The sequence below is a fragment of the Cydia pomonella genome, chromosome 7, assembly GCF_033807575.1.
Source record: "Cydia pomonella isolate Wapato2018A chromosome 7, ilCydPomo1, whole genome shotgun sequence".
Classification (NCBI taxonomy): domain Eukaryota; kingdom Metazoa; phylum Arthropoda; class Insecta; order Lepidoptera; family Tortricidae; genus Cydia; species Cydia pomonella.
Genome location: NC_084709.1, coordinates 12,243,441 through 12,270,082, shown reverse-complemented (window position 1 = coordinate 12,270,082; position 26,642 = coordinate 12,243,441). Strand labels below are relative to the sequence as shown.

General features: G+C 35.6%; 1 protein-coding gene across 2 annotated transcripts in view; it reads left to right on the top strand.

Moving 5' to 3' along the window:
* LOC133519833 (calcium uniporter protein, mitochondrial) overlaps nt 1-24,424 on the top strand; it is a 151,342-nt gene extending 126,918 nt beyond the window's left edge. Inside the window, exons 3-8 of one of the 2 annotated variants that reach the window (XM_061853957.1) lie at nt 9,244-9,365; nt 9,593-9,748; nt 20,745-20,906; nt 21,402-21,605; nt 22,377-22,484; nt 23,052-24,424. In XM_061853957.1, coding sequence (XP_061709941.1) covers nt 9,244-9,365; nt 9,593-9,748; nt 20,745-20,906; nt 21,402-21,605; nt 22,377-22,484; nt 23,052-23,207 — 908 coding nt within the window. In that variant the 3' untranslated portion in view covers nt 23,208-24,424. Of the gene's footprint in view, nt 1-9,243; nt 9,366-9,592; nt 9,749-20,744; nt 20,907-21,401; nt 21,606-22,376; nt 22,485-23,028 lie in introns of both variants that reach the window. The other variant, XM_061853958.1, reaches the window with a different exon arrangement.
* Nucleotides 24,425-26,642: the final 2,218 nt, after the last annotated feature.

The window sequence follows — 26,642 nt, the reverse complement described above, 5'->3', positions numbered from 1 at the left end:
TATAACGATTTTTAATAAAGACATGCAATGCAACTAATTCACGTTGGCAAACGCTCATGAGGTACTTATCACGTTCTATTGTGCAAACGTGTGTACACTATACGGTTATTTCTTCTCCCTTAAAATGTTATAAATAGTTGTAAGGAGATTCGGAGCTACGTTGTTACAGGGCGTGACGAGCGGTCAATAATAAGATTATAACAAAGGATCACAGAAATCTATGACGCACTATTATAGTCCAATTGCTTAAAGCTGGATGAATAAAAAAGATTAAAATGCTTTATGCAAGCGAATAATGTTCTACTAATAACTGCGTACTTTCAAAAGAAGGTTGTATGTTTCATTATATTCGTGTGCTTTGACCTCTTTGCGTTATATTGAGGTGAGGACTTTGTGTATAGTTTATTATCATCATGACTTAGGCATATTGTTACGATTGATCCGTCTGTCTTGAAAATAATATAGCCAATCTTTTAAAAATATTATAGTAGCAGTAAAAATAAAGCCTTAATTAACATTTTAATCATTATTCAGTTTTAGTAGGTATCGACAAACGCCAGACAACTAAATTAGATATCTCACAGAGTATTCAGTCTAGCTAGTCATTTCCCGTTAAGCTTCCTTTGACGTATCCCAATGGACAATATCTTGTTTGATATCTGTAAGATAACTCCCTCGTTAGATCAAATAGTCATACAGCTTATGTCAAATTAGCCGCGTGGCTAATTGGTTGATTTAGCTATCGGTTTTGCAACAATCGAGCTGATTCCTCGCCTCGCCCTCGACCCCGTATATGATATAGATCCCGTACACCGCAGTATTGAAAAATTGATATAATTTCCCGCTTAACAGGGTTAACGATTTACATTCAAAGCCAGCGATTAGGTATTTCTATCTTTAATTTAAAATGCAAATGTTTTTGTAAGATTAATGTACCTAAATCTGTTGGTAGAAAGTCATTCTTTATTTTTACTTATCCTATTTTGTAATATACACTTTTGTTTCTCATTGTAAAAACTTATAAAATGTCGTCATACTTTGAACTAATTAGGAGTTTATTATGTGCCAATATTATTAGGTAACAATATTATAGAATTGAACTTCAGAGAATTTCTATTAGTAGCTTGTCTTCGAGCTCCTTAACCGGATATTGAGACATTGTATGGAGATTTTTCGATTGAAATTGTATAGACACAAAATATATTCCTTTAAAATGAAAGTTCATAACATCAAATAGGTAGTTTGATTTTTATTGTACTAGCGGCCCGCCCCGGCTTCGCACGAGTTACACAAAACCTTAATACATTATACACCTAAACCTTCCTCAAGAATCACTATATTGATAGCTGAAATCTAACCTGAAATATTTTGGTACAAAAAAGTACCGCGTTTAACATTCATACATACTCATGAAACCAGCAATGTGATGAAATGCTCAATCTGTGGTCAGTTTTCTTTTGTTGTCGCTTTGGCGATATTTGAGAAAACTTTATTTGTTAATAATAAACTGCCAAACAGGATTCCTTAACAAAGTACTATTCCAACGGAACTTGTGGAATATACTTTACAATAGCGTGCCTGTGGTTATCCACACGCAAATTGTCTGTGATAGTTCAACTAAATTAAATTCTTTAGACTACAAATGTCGCCGTGAGAACCAAAAGTTAGTGAGCGATTTGTAGAAACTTTTGGTGGTTGATAAGTACTTATTTTGTTTGGTGCGGAAATAGCAGATTTCCTTAGAATTAAACACTCCTTTTAAGTGATCGAACATTTGTGAGTACTTTTTTATTTACGTAGCACGTTCATTAGCAATATTTTCAACAGTATGAGGCAAAAACAATTGTTTAAGTATACAGCTACGTAACGTTACGAGATATTATCTAAAGAGAAGAAAGCGAAAGTTATGTTTAGAATCACTTTAACATTCAGTATAAACGAGTTGCGATCACGACTGGACGATATGGAAAATGGAAAAAAATAATTATTATCACAATGGAACTAATAACCTTTCGGTATTATTACCTATAAGTACTTTATATACTAATAAACTATATATAGCTCTTGATTATGTGTGATCTATAGTTACAGTGCACTGTCACACATATCCAACTACGTACCTGTTTTAATATGACATCAAATTCGGTCCGAAATATACTGTCATATATCATATACTATTGATCTCATATTCTAGTCACTTTGTGGTCTACGACTGGTATTGGGATTAATCTTTTGATATGCCGCATTTGAATTATAAGTGTGTTTCAGGGTATAGGTTGTTTGCCTGGTAGTTATAAAATTAGAGTGAATCGCGAATGCAAGCCTGTGGTGCACGCTCCAAGAAAGGTACCAATACCATTGCGAGAAAAACTAAAGGCAAAGTTAGAAGATATGGAGCGACAAGATATCATAGCAAAGGTTGAGGGCCCTACTGATTGGGTCAACAGCATGACTATCGTAAAAAAACCAAATGGAGATCTTAGGATATGTTTAGACCCGAAAGAATTGAATCAAGCTATAAAACGAGAACACTTTAGGTTGCCTACGTTAGACGAAATAGTTTCGAATTTGTCAGGGGCTCAGTATTTTAGCACACTAGATGCTACTAATGGTTTTTGGCAAGTAAAAATAGAAAATAGTGATCTTTGCACTTTTAATACACCGTTTGGGAGATATAAGTTTCTACGTATGCCCTATGGAATATCGTCTGCGTGTGAGGTTTTCCATCGCAAAATATATGAGAATTTTGACGATATCGAAGGAGTTTGTATGTATGTAGATGACATTTTAGTCTTTGCAAAAACGAAATCTGAGCATGATGAGAGGTTGAGACAGGTATTAGAGAGATGTCGTAAAATTAATTTAAAATTAAATTTTGCTAAGTGTAAATTTGGTCTTGAGGAAATTAAATACTTAGGACATAAAATTACGAGGAAAGGTCTATACCCAGATGATAGTCATATCTCGGCTATTATTAATATGCCTAGGCCACAGAACAGTAAGGACGTTGAACGTTTGTTAGGACTAACAACGTACGTGGGTAATTTCATACCTAATCTTTCTAATAAAACCGAACCACTCAGAGAATTGTTGCGGAAAGATATAGAGTGGCATTGGAATGAGAGACATGAAAACACATGGAATAACATAAAAAAATGTTTGTCCGAAAAACCAGTGCAGCAATATTACAGTATGTCTAAACCCATAAAACTTTCAGTAGATGCGAGTAAGAGTGGCCTGGGATGTGTACTTTTACAAGATGGTCTGCCCGTGTGTTATGCCTCAAAGGCACTTACAAAAACTGAGCAGAGATACGCACAAATAGAGAAAGAGTTATATGCATGCGTATACGCATGTGAGAAGTTTTATGGTTATATTTATGGGCGCTCAGATATAACGATTGAAACTGACCATAAGCCCCTGTTGAGTATAATAAAAAAAACCGATTGTGGATGCCCCACCAAGATTACAGCGCATGCTATTAAGGCTCCAACCATATTCATTTCAGCTGGTTTACAAACCAGGCAAGCAGTTGCATATCGCGGACGCTTTATCGCGCGCCTACGAGCCGCCCGCGGCCTCTTCCAGTGATCATCATGACCTGCAAGACGAACTTACAGAGGCGGTGCACACAGTGTGTGCATACAATGAGCTAACTGATACGCACTATTTAATACTACAAAAAGAAACAGATAGTGATAGTGAGATGCAGCTGTTAAGAAAGTATATTAGAAAAGGATGGCCAGAAGAAAAAAAAGACGTAGAAGATGTTGTGAAGCCGTATTGGCAATACAGAGAGGATTTAACAGAAGGAAATGGATTATTATGGAAAGGATGTCGAATAATAATACCTAAAAAGTTACGCGGTGACATGCTTCAAAAGATACATTATGCGCATTTTGACCTTGAAAAGTATTTGTTAAGAGCGCGAGAGTTATTGTTTTGGCCCGAAATAAACAATCAATTAAAAAACTTTATATCAAATTGCCAAGCGTGTTTAACATTTAGAAAAAACAACACAAAAGAAAAACTAATTCCACACGAAGTACCAAAGAGACCATGGTCTAAAATAGGTATTGACATATTTCATATCAATCGAAAAAATTACTTACTGATTGTCGATTACTATACCAAATATGTGGAGGTACGCGAAATGCGTAGCACACTCTCTCACGCGATAATAGATGAGTTAAAATGTATATTTAGTAGTCACGGAATACCCGAGATAATTATGTCCGACGGAGGACCTCAATTTGTTTCACGTGAATTTAGTAATTTTGCAAATGAATGGCAATTTAATCACGTACGCTCTTCTCCTCACTATGCCCAGTCCAATGGACAATCAGAACGCAGCATTCAGGTAATAAAAAATATTATAAAAAAATGCACCTATACGTCGACCGATTTTCGCCTAGCCTTGCTAGAATATCTTAATACACCAATTAGCGAATACTTACCCTCTCCGGCAGAATTACTTCAAAATAGAAAATTACGTAGCATTCTACCACTACGCGAAACAGTCTTAGATGCGACAGTTAATCACAGCGTTAGGAACAGATTCATTGACCGTCAAAATAAATATAAAATGTATTACGACATAAACGCAAAAAACTTATCTCCCTTAAAAGTAGGGCAAAAAGTAAAGGTAAGGCATGACAATAACAGCATTTGGATAAGCGGAACGGTTAGTAAAATTTTAAGAGATCGGTCATATCAAATATTAATGGGAAACGGTAATAAAATAATACGGAATAGACGTCACATCATACCGGACTCCCCGCACCGTCCGGAAACCGATCCGGAGTATGGGTTCGATTACGACCACATTCTTCCGCCGCAAATGCAATTCACATCAACTTCGGTTCCCAATTCAAATATTGTTAATGTAAACACAAACCAAACTGATTCTTATGTAACTCGTTCCGGCAGGACAGTGATACCTCCCAATAGATGGGGCAATTGGAGTATATAACTGGAATTCAAGTATACCTGCCTGTTGGAGACCTGCCTGCCTAATAGGTTGTTAAAATAAGTAAAAATGAATACTCAAATATACTAAGATAATCGTTTAGTAGATTAATTTGTCAATTTCGATAAATTTAAGTAAAATATTATATTTAATGTTTATTTAGGTATGCATACATTATGTAAAAAAAAAGATAGTACCTAATAATAAACAAATATTATAAACTAAAACGCATTTAATATTGTATAAAGAAAATAAATATGTTAGAAAGTTAAAAAAGTATGAACAATTAAAAATAATAATAAGATATGTACTTCATAAAAACAAGTAGGTACCTAAATAATGTTCAAATTCAATAAATACTTATTTTATTAGTTAAAATTGTAAAAGTAGAATAATGTATTTAGTAAAAACAAAGAATTATATAATATACAAATGTTATCTAAATAACTAATATTATTGTATAGGTTCTTTACAATCTATGGAAAAGCATAGGTTTGTTTAAAGTACTAGGTTAATAGAATTACGGTAATGCATGCTTCTTTTAAGGATGTTGTTTTCTTATTTTTGATTTTAAGAAGGAAGATGTCGGTAGTTGAGAATTGTGCACCCACCCTAGATTATTAATAAACAGTCTTGAAGTCCAACTCGAGTATCATTGACGCATACCCTGACATGGAATGTTTGTTTGATTTTGCATTTGAATATGTTGATATATTTTCCAAAGTTAGACATTGGTACATAAATATGAATATAATACGAAATTGGTATTCTCACAGATGTAATAACATTAATCACTGCCATTCGATATTTTCTTTTACCCTTTCACGCGAATTCCGAAGGAGAATAAACTGGACGATACTCGACAGCTGACAGATGGAACCATTGATATATTATTGCTTGCGATTTCAAATGACCATTTATTAAAATATATGTATAATATATTTATGAAAATATACCATATGTTATAAGTAAGATAAAGTTAATGTAACATTATGTATATTTTGCGTGCATGAAACTACTAATTTAGATCTCGTGTTCAACTGGCATACGACCGCAAATCATTCGCGTACATCGTGTCTGTCTTAATAGACATTTGCACTCCATCAGATGTTAAAAAAGTAAGAACATCAAATCTGCCGTTGCCATCGTTGCAATAATATGAAAAAGTAACAAAGTATGTGTTAATTATCAATCAAAGATTGCGGAGAAACGTGCGATGATAATTAGGAAAGTGACAGGGCAATTACAGCGTGATCTCCCCACTTGTGCGCCTTCGTTGCGTTCGCCGCGCGCGCGATCTATAGCAAGCAAGGCCATGGCACAGGCTTTTAGTGATGTAGTCCCAAAGTCCCCTAATGTAACGCTACTAGGGACGGTCAGCAGTACTAACGGACAAAAAACTTGTAGGCTATATTATGGTTTATCAGTATTTTTATTTTTAGGTGTAGTGCCCTACTATTATAGCATTTACTTATAATGGTAATAGAATAAGCTAAATAAGTATGCACTTATTTTCTAATTTCTAATGAATAATTGACAGCGTCAATTCTATCAAACGGGACTAACGTTTATTCCAAGCTCGGTTGAATTTCACCTTTCCATACAAACGGGTTCTCATTTTAAAATTGGGTTATGGATTGCAACTTGACACTTTGCACGTACAATGACATGAGGTATATCTATGCCTGTAATTAGTTTATATGTATAGCTCCAGCTTATAACACAAACAAAAAAGAGCAAAAACAAGGTTTGTACTTTCGCTGTATTTTTTTAACTATAGTATTTAAAGCTACATAAACTCATTACAAGCATAGATATACCTTATCTTAATGTAAGTACAAAGTTTCAGATCAATCTAGCTAGTCGTTTTAAAATGAGAGCGTAACTACATTTGTATGGATAACCGAGCTCTTAACCGTCGAATCGTAAACATTTAAATCGTATTTTTTGTGTAACAGGGCACTTCGTAGTTTTGTTTGTTTACAAGCAAAATTTTTCTATTCAGTTTATACACGGGTTTGTTTCCCAATACAAAAATATTTCACTATTTCCTGACACATGCCAGAGATTGGTGTTTACTGTTTAGTGCTAACATCTCGCCTCGAGCGTTGGCATTCGCACACTGCAATACTACTCGTGCAGAAATATTTAATGCCGATTTACCAATTGTTCGTATTTCGACTTTCTGGTAAATTCTGTTGATTGAATATCCTTACCACAACCATGATAATCATACCAATAAATATTAATTACAGTAAGTTTTATTATATTACATATTCACAAGACAGTATATTATATCAGAATTATGGTGCAGTAGGTTCAGAGAGCGGAGTTTTTGAAAAGTAGTAGCGCTTTTTAAATCACAATACGGCGGCCAAATAATTTAATTGGCAATCTTGAGGCCGTTCTCGTCTCGAGGGACTTCAGTGATTAGAATCCTGGGTTTTTGACTTTCGTTCGATATAAAAAAAATCAAGAACATACTCGTAGGTGTACAATGCACTTTTATAACAAATGTTGCACAAAAGCTATACCTAAATTTGAAAATTGCTTCTAAAAGTTCTAAAAATCGGCAATATCATGTTTGGGGGAGTACCGCAATACTTTTTTGATTGATTATTATAATTGTGATATACACACAAAAAAAACTCAAAAAAATGATATCCGCGGTTTCGAACACGCACATCCGTCTCGTTCACGCTTACGCTCAGAGAGAGAGAGAGAGAGAGAAGAACACGAACCTACTGGACCCTAACTGGTTTTTTTTTTTATCATAGTAGGAATTCCATTCTTGAATGGACATTAGTAAAGCCAACAATCGTGTTTCGTTGTGTGTTGCGTTATTAATAGATGTAAATCGGAAGTGACCGAGCAAATGTACAAAATGTGGAAGTAAAAAATTGTTGATTCGTGCGAATTACAATCGCTTTTTTTATTTAGGTATGTTTAATATTCCTTTCATCACACAGTCAGTTAAATCCAGAATTTAAAATTAAGTAATGTATTTCATGAATAGTTTTACCTACTTAAGTATATTAAAAAAAATAGTTCTTAAGTTCGTAGATGTAGTCAGGAGATGGCTTCATCTTGTTGAAAGTTGATGTTAATTAGAGAAGAGTAAGGTTTACTAAGTAAGACTCGTAATCGTCTTCGTTGTCCCCTCATAAAAGATTTAATTGACAGACTGTACAACAACTTTCTCATTTATGTCTCTGTTTCACCACATACCAGTATGGCGGTATCTTATCACATCACAAATAGCGTAAATCTTTAATTGTTTCCATTCAAAATTGCCTTGTTCCATCAGTGGGTGATTCTGCTTATGGCGGTTGTTGCAAGCGGTTAAGGTGTATATTAGTATAAGTGGCGGGAGAAACTGGCAGGTACGCTAAGTGGAGCGAGACTAGCAGGGTGCGTTCGCGGCTTGATGAAACAATTTGCTTGTGAGCAGTATTGTGAGCGACGATGGACAAAGCAAGACAGCAGGCGGAGTTAATGTTAAACTTAATTAATTAGTGACTATTTACTGATACTGGATTTAAAATTCTTCGGGTCTTTCATACTGCCGTGTACCTTAGCTCAAACCATTACGGTATTCTTCTTTTGCAGTCAATATTCTTGTAATAGTTGGGCCATCGTGTTTATCAGACATCAGAATCAATACAGAATCTTGCCTTTAGCCACCCTCACCCGTACTTACATATAGTGTGTTCTTACTCTACAATTATTAATAATTTTTGGTACAGGATCTGCAAGATTTTTAGTGATAGATTCTTTTACGAGTATTACTATGTCACGCAGGAAAAAGGCGCGTTATGTTCGCCTACTGTCGGTGCACTACTTTAAGTATCTTTCATAATGTTATTTAGCCATTGTACCTACGCATATAATCATGGCGTTTAGGCGACCTTATCTGCGTCTGCAACACTAGTTTCAGTAAAAACTGCGAAATAATGCAGAAGATCGCTCGTAGTTTTCCCTCGGCTATTTGCCAGCCTTTTTGTGAACGTTTTGATTCACGGTCTGCCATTGGCAGAAATAGCTGCAGTTCCATTCCGAATGTATGCTGATTAGTGTCTACTGATGAGAGAGTGATTACAATTTAAGGTTTAACCAGAATTCTGACCAAAAATTATCTCTCTATATTTTTACTCATAATATACTTTGTGCATTTTTATCTTTAACTGGTCGATTTACCCACATTTTCATCAAAGTTAGTTTATGTAGTTTGTGGGATAAACCTATGTTATTAACGTAGGGCATGTTTGTTTCAGATGTGACGGTGACGTACCGGCGCGGGCTGCCCGTGATCACGGTCCCGCTGCCGTCGCGCCGCGAGCGATGCCGCTTCACCCTGCGGCCCGTCTCGCAGACCGTCGGCGACCTTCTTGAACAGGTGTGTAGCCCTTTGTTGATGTCAACACGTGTTGCTCGCAGACACAGGATCAGGTGAATAACCTTTAATTGGCATGGCAAACGGCTAATTTGTCAATATTTTCATAAATATTTGGCGCCAACTATTATAAATCGACTTTTAGTCCTAATAAGAGCTGTAGTGAGGAAAACGAGATGAATCGAATACACACCCACACAATAATAGTGGCATGTTTTGTATCACCCCAGGTCAAAGCCGAAGACCGCGGCGTGGAGCGAGCCACGGCGCTGGCGGCGGACGAGCGCGTGCGCATCGCGTCCAGCGACACCGTCGAGTCACTGCTCGAGAACGACTTTCGGCTCATCATCAACGACACCGAGTACTACGTCAAGAGCCCCTCGCAGGTCAGATACATACTAGTCAGGTGAAGCCGAGCAACACCATTTAGGCTTCTTAACCTAACCTAACTTGAGCTCTCTTTTTATATCCGAGATAATACGTTATGGGTATAAAAAAATACAGTTAGTTTGGCCTCTTTACCCAATTTATCTGGTTTGTATCAACCTTAGTCAGGCACATGTCAGGCAATTATATTTATCGTACCTAACACTTACATATTTCAATCTTACAGACGAATCTCTACATGCTAAACACTTACTTAAACAAAATGAATTTCGCGTAAACTCAGATGTCAGACTAAGTTCCGCTTTAGTAAGTTAAGATGCTATTTTTAATAACATTGAATAACTGTCAATACTGAATTGGGGCCTAAAAGAGAATCGTATCGCAGTAATTGCGTTGCACAAATGTGGGCACCCGCCAAACATGATTTTGAAGTTGCTTGAAAACCTAAATTCAACAAACAATTTGTTTATCGCACAATTAATAGATACAATAGTACTCAGAGCTTCCATGACCGCAAGAGGTAGGTATTTTTATACATTTTTTCAACAATGTTATGCTGTACGTAATGTATTAGTTAAATAATCTGGTTTTATTAACTTGCTGAAAGTCAATATAATATCTACTCCGTTCAGATGCTACCACTAATCGGGCACTCTCACTCCGAAATGATTTAGCTATCCAAAAACCTGATGTAGATGTCTTTTATGACTCACCAGGCTCGTTTTCTACAGCTCTATGTATGTTTTAAAAGTGATTGTACCTAGTTTGTAATGTTTAACTTTTTGTGTATATTGTCAATACTTTTGAATATTATTATTTAACATGTAAGCGCTTTGGTATGTAAACTGTAAGCTTGTGTGTTGTATGAATAAACAATAAAACTATTTAAAAATGCATATAGAATAGGAACAGCCTGTGTTATAGTGAGCGAAATATTTTTTGCTTTGATCCGCTATACAAGTTGCTCGAGCGATATATCAATGCAAATTATTTTATTTTTTATTGGAACAACTTCACTCCAAATGCTGTTTTTAGTCACTTTTGAAATTCCATTTCCAAACTTTCTATGAAGTTACCTTCTATTTACTTTTAATAAATTTCACACTCATTTTCAATTTTTATATTTGACTTGCTATGGTATTCCCTTCACCTATTCTGTAGGCCTTTTCAAATCCATTCAAGTCCAATTAAATCAAAATGCATTTACGAATTGGCGTTCAATACTCGATTCGACATCCAAATTACCAACCAGTGTCAATCACAATGCATGGCCCAAAATTTGTGCACCCAGATATGCATGCATCATAGTACGTTTCGGAGGTATTACTTGATTGGTTGGTTAATACGTTCCGATAGTTTGGGCTCCACTTTAGCATGACTGTTAGCTCGTTCCCGTTGAGGTTTATTGATCATGGGAGATGGTTTTCTTTCAGCAGTTCCGTTCTAGTAGTAATAGTATGCTCTCAACGCAGTTGGGCGTTTAATTGATATGTATAATTTTCCCTGTCACACAGTTTAACTACTTACTAGATCTCGTTCAAACCAATTTTCGGTGGAAGTTTGCATGGTAATGTATATCATATATTTTTCATTCTGTTATTTTAGAAGTTACAGGGGGGGGGGACACATTTTACCACTTTGGAAGTGTCTCTCGCGCAAACTATTCAGTTTAGAAAAAAAAAATGGTATTAGAAACCTAAATATCATTTTTGAAGACCTATCCCTAAGATACCCCACACGTATGGGTTTGATGAAAAAAGTCTTTATTTTTATTTTATGTCGTATTAAAAAAAACTACTTACTAGATCTCATTCAAACCAATTTTCGGTGGAAGTTTGCATGGTAATGTATATCATATTTTTTTTTTTTTGATTTTTCATTCTGTTATTTTAGAAGTTACAGGGGGGGGGGGGGACATTTTACCACTTTGGAAATGTCTCTCGCGCAAACTATTTAGTTTAGAAAAAAATGATATTAGAAACCTCGATATCATTTTTGAAGACGTATGGGTTTGATGAAAAAAGATTTTTTGAGTTTCAGTTCTAAGTATGGGGAACCCCCAAAATTTATTGTTTTTCTATTTTTATGTAAAAATCTTAATGCGGTTCATAGAATACATCTACTTACCAAGTTTGAACAGTATAGCTCTTATAGTTTCGGAAAAAAAGTGGCTGTGACATAAACGGGCAGACAGACGGACATGACGAATCTAGGGTTCCGTTTTTTGCCATTTGGCTACGGAACCCTAAAAACAAGTTTGTTTTCGTCCAGTAAATGAACGTCGAAGACTATGAACCAATGAGTTTTAGCACGGTCGTGGTAACCACTGGTAATCCCATTAGGCTTAGTGTTCTTGTTAGCATTCCACTTTGGAATCATAATGAAAGAGCGGTTTAAGCAGTTCAAAGCTTGTGCAACTAGTCGTGTGAGTATTAGACCCAGAAAATTGTTAAGTAATAGTTATTTTCACGCTTTAAACAAATGAAATAGATAGATAACTGCTTGTGTTTACAAATGAAATAGATAACTTGTTGTGTGCATTCCTAAAAGTATTGACAGTATAGTACATTGCGCAACGAGAGGGGGGGGGGGGGGGGGTAAATAAGTCATGCAGCCACGATTGAAAGTTTTGTAAAAATATCAAATTAAATGTTTATAAACATACACAAAAATAATAATTTATAAACGTCAGTATTTGAAAAGTAAAACTGATATACCTACTTGGTTCGTATGAATTAGTGACAATTTAAAAAAGCTATAACTCAACTCGTGACTTATAAGTTTTTTCACAATCCGTAACTCCCGCGGGATCAATATAGGCATTTGTCCTTCAAGTACAACTGCATGAAATAAGATCTTTCTCGAGTAAGTGTAATTATTTTATTCTAAAGATCAATAAAGAAAGGAAAGTGGTACCCGTTTATGCGGATGAGGGTTCAACCAAAAAATTTCCCATAACATTGGCTACTTGTATTCACAGGAGAGATATGAACTTAATTGCTGTGCATGACCCTTATATCATTAATCAACATAAAAATTCAGCGTGTCGGAATGTAAAAACTTTTTTTATTGATAGCTTAGGTACTTTCTGTGCCGCTGTTTGACAAAGCCTCCCCTATTTTTTATCACACGTCACACTTTTATAAGTATTTTTTTCTTAAATTTCTTAAATAGTAGCTCGAAAGTTAATAGTAGGTACAGAAAATTATAAGAAGTGAAGAAAATGTGAACTAAAATATAATCCAATTCAAAAGTTATGGCCAAACTTTGATCAAACTCTACGAGTCCTGAGATATTATAAAGTATTCAGCAGCGGAGATAATTCGCACTGCAGTTATTATAGATTATTTTCAGACTATTTACAACTGATACTTTGGCGTATATTTACTAAATTAAAGTTTCTAACAAGCTTTATTCGTTGTCTGTACTTTTCTTTTTCTTTTCTAAGATCAATTTCGCCATACATTTACTATGGCGTACCTGCTGAACCTCTTGATCTTAGAAAAACTGACAGATTATAACTAATACTAGTATTACTCATTACCCATTGAGACCATTCTAACAATTCCAAACACAATTAGGTTGCGTTTTATCACAGAGTTCCTATAGCTACGTTCTGTCTCCATCATCAGATCAGCTCGATGGTACCATGATACTGCATTGTCACCCGACTTACATAAGTATGCAATTTTCAGCTCAATCGGAAACCAGCAAGATTTGGTTACAGACACACAAACAAACAGAAAACGAGACAGATGAAAAAAATAAAAGCTAGTAAAAAAAAGTCCACTTGCCACCCTGTCACTGCCATTCTAAATGCAACTGACAGTGTTACTTCTTCCTACCTGCTTGCTACGACTATACCTAACAATTCTTCGATCGATCGAAACTAAATAAAGACTTAAGGTGTCGTAGGTTTAGAGAGCGGAGTTTTTGAAAAACCATACCGCTTTTTCGTAATACGGTTGCCAAAAATTTAATTAGCAATCTGGAGGATATTCTCTAGGGACTTCAGCGATTCGAATCCTGATTTTTTGACTTTCGATACAAAAAAAAAAACACCAACATAATATAGTAATTTGTAACAATTTATGCACAAAGGGAAAAACATGAAAAATTGCTTATAAAAATGAGAAATTTTATTTTTGAGAGAACTCGGTGATTACTTTATTCTTTTTTAAAACTTACAACAAATTAAAATTCATAAACATGATATCCGCGGTCCCGAGCACGCACATCCATCTCGCCCACGCTTACGCTCAGTGAGAATGATATAAGTATATACACGAAACTACCGGGCCTTAACGCTATTGTAGGATAATTTCTGTTAACATTTTTCTCCACGTGTCCAATCTGGAGCTGAAATTTTATTTAATTTTCCTTGTCGACGGTATTGAGTTTGCCGGCATAAAAAAGCCTTTAATAAATTCCTACATAAACATGAATTGCAATTTTCTTCCGCGTTATCTTGTTTTTATTTCTCTCTTACCGATTTAAGAGTCAAGATTAGTCCCATTAATACATAATAGTGTAGGCTGAATTATGCTGTTTACGTTTTCTTTATTTTGCATATCAAATTATAACGCATTGGCTGCAGATGAGCTCACCATTTTAGACTACGTATTCTATACAAACACTGCTTTATAAGCTGTGTTGGTGACAAAGTAACAACTAGGCTAATTAGTTCTGTTAAGTTTCCAAAGGGACGTATTCGTAACTAGGATGTAATATACTGATGCGCAAGTAAACGTGGGTTAACCGCGAGCTTCAAATCGTAGTTCATTAGTGATATTCATAAGTAGTATGTGGCGGCATGTTCAACGGCATTACTATTATTAATTAGGTATTATGATGAATTAGGCACCTACTTCACTTGTTGATATCAATGATATCAGATACCTAGGATTAAAGATGTTTGATTTAGGTACCACCACATATATTTTAGTCTAAACAACCCAAAACAGGTGATCTAACAATAAATAATTAGATACCATGGATTCAAGAACACACGGCACAAAAGAAAGAAGAATTGTATCCATCAAAATTTAAAAACATTTAATTTAAAGATTCCTAAATAATTGTTGATGTCGCTAATCGCAAAACAGCCTGGTGGTGCTATTGTTTACACAACCTTTTTACATTGTACACGATTTTAATTTTGTTGTGCCCCATCAAATATTTATTTACTCTTTTTTTCTGTTGTTTTTACACTCATGGTTGTAATTCCGGTGACATACATTGTTTTCACCCTCTCCTAATTTCATGCCGACGTTCTGACAACCGTCTTGTGCATATTCCAGTCTATATCATTTTAATATCTGACCATCAATCACTACTAGTCCTATCGTAAATTCTAGGTGCCTAATATAAAGGCTCATCTATTATTCATCAAATTATTTGCTCTAGACTTAAACATGGTTACTTCGAGTCAGATTAGACTAGGAATGATTTGAAATTGGATTTGAAATTGCGGGCCGCTTTATTACAGACACCTGTCGTTGTTTATTCAACTTGACCCTGTTTGAATGTTTTCTATGAATAGGCAAGTTTCTATGCGACACCCAATCCTCTTTCAGTCATATAGGATTGACTATAGTTCGTTTCTTCTAGCATTACAAAATAAGTCACAGCAAATATGTAACAATTATAAATCATATATGATTATATAAAGTCTATTGCTTTCATAAGTAATGTAAACAATTTTTTTTAAAGCGGTTTTTAATAATTTTCAATAAAAAGTCACCGCAAGATTGTTTACCTTTTTTCTAAGGAAAAAAAAACTTACTTTAGTTCGGTATTTAATATTGTTATGTTTTAAAGTTTTAACTCTTTTACACTAATATGTAGGTTTCGTGAAAAGGAGCAAAGTACCTATTTCAGATGCCTTTTAGCTTTATTTAATATTAGTTTGTTAATTTTAATCCCGGATTCCATTATTTAAGTGTCTTCTAAAAATTGCAAGATATCCTACTTTTTTTCTACAAACCGTTATTTTTCTTACTACTCGTACTAAACATAATGAAGTACCTACACATTATTTAGTTCAATCTGTATGAAATAAGTACCACATCCGGTAATTGGTCTTTCCTAGCAGTTGTCACACTACTTTGGCATAGGTACAGACTAAAGATTCTTTCAGTGTTATGTGTGTGCTTTAATTTTGAAAGTTAGTGTAAATGACGCTGTACGGCTCTGTACATGATGTAGTTACTCTGGTTGCTAAAATATGGTGCTTGATAATTCACTGACCAAAAATTGTATATGGCGCCGTAAAACTCCATCTTCTTGAGCTGTTAAACTTTTATATTAGACTGCACACCTTATAAAATCAATGGATTTTTGATTCACAGTAAAAGAGACGCAGCAAATAATATATGTTTATAAAAAAATCGCTTTTAAAATCAGTCTCTGAACTTCGGTTGATTCACAATGAAAACGAAGGTTAAAGATGACGTCAGTTGACAACATACCCTAGTCATTTCATTATTAAAAGCTTGCCGCCTGTACGTGGAAATTGGCAATAACGCGATTACGTGCGAATTGAAGAAGTATTCATTAGTCAAGGCGCGGGTATGCAAATACATGTAAATTGAGAGAAATACGCCTTTTGTGTTAATGTATTACGTTGACAACGTTGCTTGAGAAAAAGTGAGAAGAAAACGCGACATGCTTCTTATCTTAAGGCCCAGTAGATTCGTGCTCTCTCAATCTCACTGAGCGCAAGCGTGAGCGAGATGGAAGTCCGTGCCCGGGAGCGCGGATATCATGTTTATTCATTTTAAATTTTTGTTTGTTTAAATAAAAATATTATGTTATCTCAAAGTACATTTTAGACCTATGTTCGTGATGTTTTTCTATCGAGTGAAAGTCAAAAACTCAGGATTCGAATCGATAAACCTCTCCCAGCTCCCCCTCAGGGCGTCGACAAAGGCCTAAGATTGCTAATTAAATTTATGACAGCCGTATTGTGATCCAAAAAAAGCTACTACTTTTTTAAAACTTCCGTTTTCTTAACCTCCTGCACCTTAACGCCACGCTGCCGGATCCCTTTGTTTGGCATTATTATTGAAAGTCATAATGTAATGATACTCGTAGTCATGTTATCATTAGTCATAATTCTGAAACCGTTAATTTCCTTAGGTTCTGCTATAGAGAGGTTAGGTTAGGTTAGGTTAGGTTTGTTTTATGGCAATCCTGAAAAATTACGCGTTTCTGAGAAAACCAAATTATGGCTAACGAAAATGCTGACAAACAAACTTATAACTTTATGGAAAACAATAGATACCCCCACGCTGCGTTAGAGCGTGTCCCTCTAAACATGGCCTAAGGCCAAATATTCTAATGTTAAATTTAAAATTATAACGACCTAATGTTTCTAAAAGCAATTTTGCTGGTCTTATTTTACAGATTGAAGCCCGGTATCCATTTTAAGCCACTCAGCGGGAGGCTTAATGTCGCGTCAGTCGCCAATTAACGCGGGTATCAAATATGCACGGCGCCACAACACCGAACGCCTTAAAAAATGGATGGCTGCTTTCACACGGCCACCGCGCGAGCTTCACTGAAAATTTAATCAAATTTTATACTTGGGACTTATGAAATGACAGCACTTTGGTCCGCCTTATGGCCTGGAATGCCTTTATTCATAATCTGTAATTTCAGGCTTAAGACTGCGTGAGTAATGTTCTCTTTCTGCGGGCCTGATTTTCAGCTTGAAAATAAAAATCTTACCATCTGAACGGAAAATTTAGTCAAATTTTAAAGAAGTTCTCCTAAAATTACTGTTCTTTATATTTGAGTACCTTTATTCATAATCTGTCTATTAGACCTTCATCTGCATAATTTCGGCGGGTCCAATGTTCAGGCTGAAAATGTAGAATGTTTTCTACTACCCTATATAATCATATATTTGTAGTATACCTTAATTTATTTCTCACCTAATAATGTAATTTACATGAATCTCGTTATGTCTACTACTAGGCTGTGTCTTTAATGACTGCTGGAAGATGTCATGCGCCGAGCGAGTCACAAAGTTCGCAATTGGTCTGAATTGTCTTTGATGTCAATATAAAGTTGTTTAACAGCAGCCGGGGATGACTGCACCGCCAGTCTGCTTGCGAACGAAATTAGCATATTCAAATAACTTTATAATGTTTGCGCAAACATACCCCTTAGTGTACACCTCTTCGGGCTTTCCTAAACTTAACCCATATTTTGTAGTTTCGTCAGTTTCGTACTATGCTTATCAATCTAAAGCGGATATTACATATAGCGGTTAAAAGCGATAATGGTTAAATGAATCAGTGTATAATGGTGAAATGGAGGAACACATATCAAGGCTTGTACATACAGCAGACATCATCAAGACATAGATAGCATCAAGAACAATAAAGATTTCAAGATTTCAAAAGGAGGAGGTTATCAATGCGGTTGTATGTTTTTTTTTTGTTTTGTGTTTTTAAATGTGTGTTGTGAAAACTATACTCTACATCAGTACACAATCTAGAGGAAGAGGCAGACGACCAGCCACCTGGTGGTCAACTGTGCAAAAAGATTTAAAAGCCCAGAAACTTACACCAACGACAACCCAGGATTGATTATCCTGGCGCCGATGTACAAGGAGACCCGACACCAGATAAACTGGGATGAGGGCAGGAAGAAGAAGAAGAAGAAATGTTTGTTACTCCATAACTCCGTTATTTCTGAACCGATTTTGAAAGTTATTTGTTTTGTTTGAATTTATATACATACAGATTGGTCCCGTTTTTGTCAAAACTCAGTTCTGATGATGGGGTCTATGAGGAATCGAGGGAACTCATTAAAGGCATCTTATATAGTGATCTTGGTATTTTCATTAACAAATCAAGTATTTACATTTATAGAAGTGACATTTGATGAAGTGGAACTGCTGATGATGAACAGAACGGAACTCTTTAACGATGCATAGTTCATGTTTGGCAATTTGTTCTCTTTGTATATTTGCCAAGCAGTTAGGTTTTCAAGGCACATCTTTATATTTCTATCCTATTTCGTTTTTTTTTACTAATTATCTGGTGCTTTATTTCATGCATGGCGTGAAATAATTAATTTTAAACACAGTCGAATACCCTATTGCGGGTATTTTACCAGTCAACCATAGGGCAAATCTGAAATGTGTCAAGGTGGGTGCAGTGACAAAAAAAACATGTTACCTCCTTTTCTACATAATTAAGCCTAGATAGCTCTCTTTTTAATTTCATTTTATGAAACCCAAAATTAACAATCATCTTTCTTTCGCCCGGTCTCCCTCATTGAATTGAAGTCGGTTTTTTTTTTTCTTAAAAATTATGTTTTAAATACACGATATGTTGTTAGGGCGTGACGCTAATTTACTCAAGCAGAAAACACACTCGTACGGGGGTGTACATTGTACACCCCCGTACGATATAACTTCAGGGGCTTTTCTATTGGACACCTTTTGCTTACATAATCCATCAATCATAACCATATGAAAGGTGTTTATAAACCAGTGCAACGTGGGAAATCCGAACCTATATAAAGTATAAGGAAATTGTCTTACCGTTCTCTATTTTTTGTGAGAACAATTTAGTTAAACCCACAACCCTACTTTATGGTTAAATCGCAGTCGAGTAAAATGTTGATATTGGGATAGGTCATGTACAAATGTATAGTTAAGTGTAATTCATATTCGTACAAGGTGCTATTAAGAGATATCCCCTGAAAGGGTATAAGCGCTTAATCTGGGTTTAGCTTGTATTTTCTATAACAAGATGTATTTTTTCCGCAAAAATATCAAGAACTATTTTGTGTAGAATTTAATAAGCTTTAATGTTGCCTTTACATCATATTTTCATTGAGAACGTAGATTTAGAGTAGAACACGAATTTCTCCAGGATGGTACACATTTTCTAAGATGGCTGCGATTCCTCGAGGTTCCCAAATGTCAATTGGTGTGGCCATGAAAAAGGGGCCTTTGATTTATATACATACCAAGTTTCAGGACTGTTGCAAGTGATTTCGAGGTTGGTCCTATTCCGATTGTGCAACATTTTTATCCGCATTACGCAGTTTCATTCAAAGATCATTTTATTGTATTGGAAGAAAAGTTCTCCAATCTATTAAGATCAAAATTTAACTGTAAACCGTTTATTCCTATTTTCCATGATATCTTGATGAGCAAAAATGGACGTCCTACAGGGTATAAATGGACTGTGTCACCGGTACCTTCATTCTAGTTTCTGACCACACTCCAGCTTTAAAACATTTTCACTTGCCGGTGAATCTGATATTTTATTACCTCTATAAATCATAAGTAAACGAGAACGCGCCACAGTTATCTGAACCGTGCTCTGCAAAAACAGAATTACTCGACAAAATATATTTTTAAATTTCCGCTCGGCGAGATTCTACTTAATTTAATAACAATTTACAAAGTACATTCCACGACCGCTCGCCAATTTTGGCAATTGGGCCATCAATCTAAGTCTTATTAGGATCATTAGCTTATGGACGAAATTTTTGGCATTGAGAGGAAAGATTTGCGAATGGGAGTGAATCATTTATGGGAGTTTTACAGCTCGCGAGAATTGAGGTAATCCACTTGGCGCATTTACATAATTGGGTCGCGAGTTTGCTCAATTGATGGGCACGGAGCAGTTTCTCGCTTTGAGTTAGTCTCTGTCAACTGCGAGTTCATTCATTATTGCCGTTCTTCAACATTTCCCGGGCGTTGTTCTCTGATAAATATAACCCTTTGTCCATAACTTTGTAAACATTTTCAGTGTTGTTGAAGACGCAGTGCGCGGTATGGTCTACGATACCATAGCGGCACGCATTAAATGCAAGAGCTCATATATATGTGTACAGGCTACAGCGTTAATTAGACAATCTTTTTTTTCCTTTTATCTGGTTTGCATCCTCAGCCCTCAGCCTCGCCCAGGCCCAAAATATCAGACTAAAGTTGACTGTGTTCATAAAATAGATAATATATTTCAGGAGCGCCTGAGCACGGAGGAGATAACGCGACTGAGCGACGTGCGGAATCTGGTCAATCAGCTGTACGAGACGCTCAATGTACGCGAGCATCAGATTCGTAAGGAGAGGGAAATCCGTTCGCAGCTCGAGAAGCTTACTGCGGAAATACAGCCGCTTGAGGAGGTGACACCATAAACATATTTTATGTCAGATTAGTTACTCTTACAATTTTCATTCTTCATACAAAGAAACATTGCGGGATTTGTACAAGTATAAGCCTTGTTCAGTCATTTGCGAGATAAGTAACCCTTTTGTCTATGGAAACCATATTAAAAGCAGCAGTAAATAATCGTGAATACTTCTTCGCTGAGTACTTTGTACCGTAGGTGACGCACGCAAATGTTTTTGTCTTAATGTTTTGTAAGCATATGTAAGAGCGCACAAACAAAAAAGCTGAATCAATGTTCAGGTATTCTTATAAGTGTGTACCAAAGGGGAAACTCGCACCAATGGGACAGCTATCCGCAGGTCTACTTGATGCGTAAAAGTTGGTGTTTACCTACTTATATTTAAAAAATCCGTTAATTGAGACATTTATTATATTCTACTTACTACAGAAGTAACAAAGTCTAAAAGTGAATACGTTGGTTGATAACACATTCATTTGACTCGTTACAGAAACGGCTAAGCTTAGAAGTGGAAACCAGCCGCCGCACCTCCGCGCTGACGTGGGTCGGCCTCGGGCTCATGGGCGTGCAGTTCGGGGTGCTCGCGCGCCTGACGTGGTGGGAGTACTCCTGGGACATCATGGAGCCCGTCACGTACTTCGTCACTTACGGGACGGCTATGGCCGCCTATGCTTACTTCGTGCTTACGAAACAGGTCGGTTATTTTTAAAGTATGAAACTTGGTTCATTACTTAAAGTTTATATACTTTTCGTGTGCTGTTATCGAAAAATTGCTATCTGCCGTCTCTTGAAACGACCACCTTAAATATTAACATGCTTATTTAATTCGAATATACGAATGCACTGATCAGTGCCCAAGGTTAAAGGATTTATTACCAGTTGATCAACTTCAAGTAGACTATTACTATTAGCCCATAGGTACAAGAGCCGACCATGTTATAGACCTCTAAAATTTCTCTCTGATATTTTGACACCGCCCATATCTTATGTTAATTATCTTAAGTTAACGCCGCAAAGATGCAGCAATCTCTTCTTGCGGTAATCAAATAATTTTGGAAGAGAAGCCTTAATCAATCGCCAACATTTCAATATCATGACAGCGGCCCTGGAAAGATAATTTTCATTTCCAAGTTTAAATTAGATTCCTACAGTATCGCCAAGTTCCAGAAGATTTTCAATCTATCTCTTCGCAGTATTATCTTTGAAGCCCACCTTCTTAACGACTTGTGGTTACACGATTCATTTTACGCCATGTGAGGATCCAATAAGATGAAAACTAATTAATAAGATAATTATCTTCCCGCATTCGTTCTAAATTTAAGTAATTCGAACACGCGCTTGATTTGATTTGTTTACTAGAATTCAAACGCTCTTGTTTTCTATATAATTATAAGGTTGGAGTTGCATAGTTTAGTAAGATTTGCTTTTCTCACTTTATTTATTAGCTTTCCCTTTTTGATTTCAGGAATACATATTGCCCGACGTGAAAGATAGGCAGCACCTGCTGACGTTGCACAAAAAGGCGAAAAAGGTCGGATTGGATATCAACCAGTACAATCATCTGAAAGATGAGGTAAGCAACCTCGTAACCTTTCACAAAGCGAGGATAAATATGCGTAATGTGTATGCGTAAGCAAGCAAAATGTTATTGATATTACGTTTAACCCTGTTAGAGGATAACAAAAATAAACACGAGTTTATTTAAACTTTTAATTTTTGTTATATAAAAACAGCGTTAGTACAAGTTGTCTCCGACTTTGCGAGCTACAGAGTGCCACCGTAAATGTTATACTATGAAAATATGACTTTGACACTACAAAGTTAGGATAGATAGAGAGTACCAGGCGTGTGTCACTCCGCGCCACGCGGTCTGCGTCAGATCTGGTGTCGCATAGAAATATATCTAAACCAAGTAAACACTGCATCGCAGATGGTTGCAGAAACAATTTTAAAAATGCTGACAACACATAAGTATGTAAGTATATAATATCTCCAATGCGCAACGTTTGAGCATGTTCGGTGTACCTAAACAGTTATTTTGTTATAGAGTGAACCTTCCGTACGTAGTACTATTATTTATTCTGTAACTCTACTGGTTTTTTTCCTACTGTGAATAGAACGGTCGGTGTCCACCTTGCAGATCGACAAACTACAGAAGGACCTAGCGCGGCTGCACGACCCGCTGCACATCCACATCACGCCGAAGCACGGCTCCGCGGCCTCCGAGAAGCGCTCGCCCCTCACCAAGATCAAGGACATGCTCGAGGAGACCGGCAAGAAGATGAAGATCACGTAATATTTGCTGACCGCCACGCGTCGCTAGACCACGCGTACGTAATACTTTCATTGTAGGAATAAAGCCAAGATTCATTCATTGTGTAAGATGTGTAAAGTCTAAGACAAACCGGTTTGAATTTGACAGCTAATATAGATAGCGCTGTGCGGCTTCCTACATTATGCGGTAACTGGCATTGCGCCGTATAGCGCTGTCTAGTTAGGCTATCAAACTCGGGACACGATTTTTTTCTTACACCTCTTCTACAGTCAATAATTCTTGGCAACAAAGTATAACGATAAAGTACACGGATTAGATTTTTGCTTTTTGATAACTCGAAACGATCGACACTCACCATTATTTTATTTGCAAAGGTTTTAATGCCTTTACTGGCTATCGTCAATGCGATCTTTACTAATTGAAGTCTTTGTGTGAAGTTAACATGTTCACACTGTGAATACATTGGACTCTAGAACAATGTAACGACTCTACAGGAACGTAATGCCGGAACGGCCGCAACCGTCAAACTATGTGGTGGTTGATACCTACATTAATCGGCTGGCGCCTGTTACCTAATGTATAGAAAAAATCTAGGTAAATTTTATGTTGGATTAGTTTCACATGCTCAGAAATTGTTTCCTATTATAAATTTAGTTACATTATTTAATAATTAACTTACTTTAGAACATCAGAATCCATACTCCTTTATTATTATCAAATATTAGTGAAAAATCTGCAATTGAATCTTTATCTTAATATTGTATCACGTTTCCCCTTTAAATCAGTGCCAATAGTTATAAATTCTTGTGTCCTTGAGTCAACTCAATAATACTAACGTAGCTAGTGAAGTTATCAAATTCTAGTCCTTATTAAATAATAATCTGAGTACACATGTTTATTGGTACTTAAAATGTAGGACCCTTGCCATACTGAACAATTTACGACTAATTCACATGACTTGCGAAAGCTATCAACCCTTTATTGTCGATATGTTGCGTCATGTGAGAAACGAAATCTATCAACAAAGAAAAGGTACCACCTTGATGTTTAAAAAATATATTGTTAACGTAATAAGAATCGATGCTTGTAAAATTCGCGCAAATTTAGTTTGTAAATGTTATGCTTGATTTTATAAAAAAGGAGCTTTTTAGTGTAATTTATTAAAATATTGAATAATTAAATTATGAATATAAAATTAGTTCATATAAAATGTGTAATTAAAAGTTTTATAAAGACTATTTTGTGTTTGGTGCATCTAACATGCTTAGGTCTACTAACATTTGTGTAGTCTGTACACGCTGTACTGCTGTTTATACTGAAAGTCGAGTTCATTCAAAAAGAATAGTCAAGATACGCCAGAGTGCAAGGACTATAGATCGAGTCATTCACGAAGACACGTGCCTTGAATCGTATTGTTGACAAATCTGCGCGTCATCGTGAATCGCACGAACTGTAAGGATTTTTAACCTACGCTCTTATATCTGTCGTGACGGGAATGATACGCGTGGGATTAAAAATACCTAACCACCACTTAACTGGTGCGCTTGATAGGAAGTTGTTATGGATAACTACGGTGTGCCGGAAAACTTAGCTGTGTGCGACTGATTTGTAATATATTCTATACTATAATTCTTGTTAAGTGGTAGACCTGTATTTTTTTGGACTAATTGTGTCTTTAAAGCCAGTTTTATAAAATAAAACACGCCGTAGGTTAAATAATGGCTGTGAAGTAAATGTAAAAATACATTTTTCAGTCCATATTATAGTCCGTGTTTCGTAGCGGACCCATTTAGTCATTAGTGAATGTCAAGTCGCAAGTTATCTTTCAAAATTGTATTTCATAATGTTAGACTAATATACAAAAATTAAATGTTTTATTTGTAATTATGATAGCTTTTCACAGTAACACATTAGAGTGCCCTGTATATATCACAAGCTTATCAATTATACTTTTTGGTCTTGAATCATAGGCTTCATAATTGGTAAATATATACCCAGGACCATTACGAACGATTCATATAGCTACAACGCACAAATCGTATGTAATGAAAGTATATTCATAAGTAGTATCCATTTTAGCATTTTTCTACAGATTTTGACAGATGAGAAGGCGACCTCACATTATGACGTAAGGTATCGTTCGGAAGCACGCCCACACCGAGTATTACTTCCCTATAAGTAAAATAACCGTTTGTGCATTTTACAACTAGTCGAAAGTTGCATTAAAGGAGCTTGAACGAGTTCTCCACTTCATATGCCGTTGTTATGCTCATGGTGGCACAATGTTCTCACAGAAGACTCATTCCAGAGTCTGCAGCTATGAGAGTCTAAACCCGTTCGTGTGAGTTTTTCTGTACTCATATTTAAACTAGCTGTAAGCACGCACATAAACGTTCTTCGCTCAATCTAGTTAGGTAGCTTTCTCTTGTGATTTGCGAATTTGCCTTTTAGAATCTTTTTCTATCTAACCTACGCATAGAATTTTATATAATAACGAGTAAGATGGAGCTAAGCTTCAGTTGATGTGACTATAGTTTATTTACTGTAGTTCAAATGTTTATACTCGAAAAAAAGTCGAATAATTTTGTATTTATGAACTTGAACAAGTGTTTGAGTTAGAAACATTAACGGCCTGTTATTTTTGGAGGTATACAATAGTGTGCAATAGTTTTAGAAATTTAAGACTAGGTAGTTATTACGAAGATCTGTTATGTAGTCGCAAATACCAATTAGTTTTTTAAGGAGTTCAGGAGTGCTTGGGTGAGGTAGATATTTATATTTTATTTGTTTTATAACGCTTATGAAATCTGACAAATTGAAAATATCTCATTGCCTTTTTTATTTTATACCTTACTGTAATATTTTTAATTTACATTTATTTTATTTTTTAATAAGTAAAAGTTCTCCTACTCTGCACTAATAATATAATTTATTGATTATACTAGACATCTAAAGATATTTTCTAATTTGATAATATATATATTATAATACCGTTTTGATCAATCTCACAATCAAGTAGTTAGATACTAATAATTAATTATATACTATTTAGCCTAATAATTTAACAAGATAAAACTCTCCTGTTAATATTCACTAGTAAAAATTGCCAAAATTTAACCTTCCAACGAATACATTTCTTGTTAACTTTGTTACGCCATCTTGCAAGTATCATTGTATAATTGTTATTTGTGGAGTGAAGATATGAAGTGGTATCAGCTAACAACTTAGTAAAAGCCTACACATTTGAAATCGAGGGTATTTGCGCAATGATTGTATGTTCTATTTATATTAGTTATTATCTAGTTTTGATATCCTATCCTGGCCATGGATCATAACCATTTAATTTGTATAATACATCTCGTTAACATAAACAAGTTTGTAGTTCAATGGTATTTTCTGGCCAATACAAAGTTATATATTTATCCACTTTATCATTGCGGCTAATTTGTTAGTAAA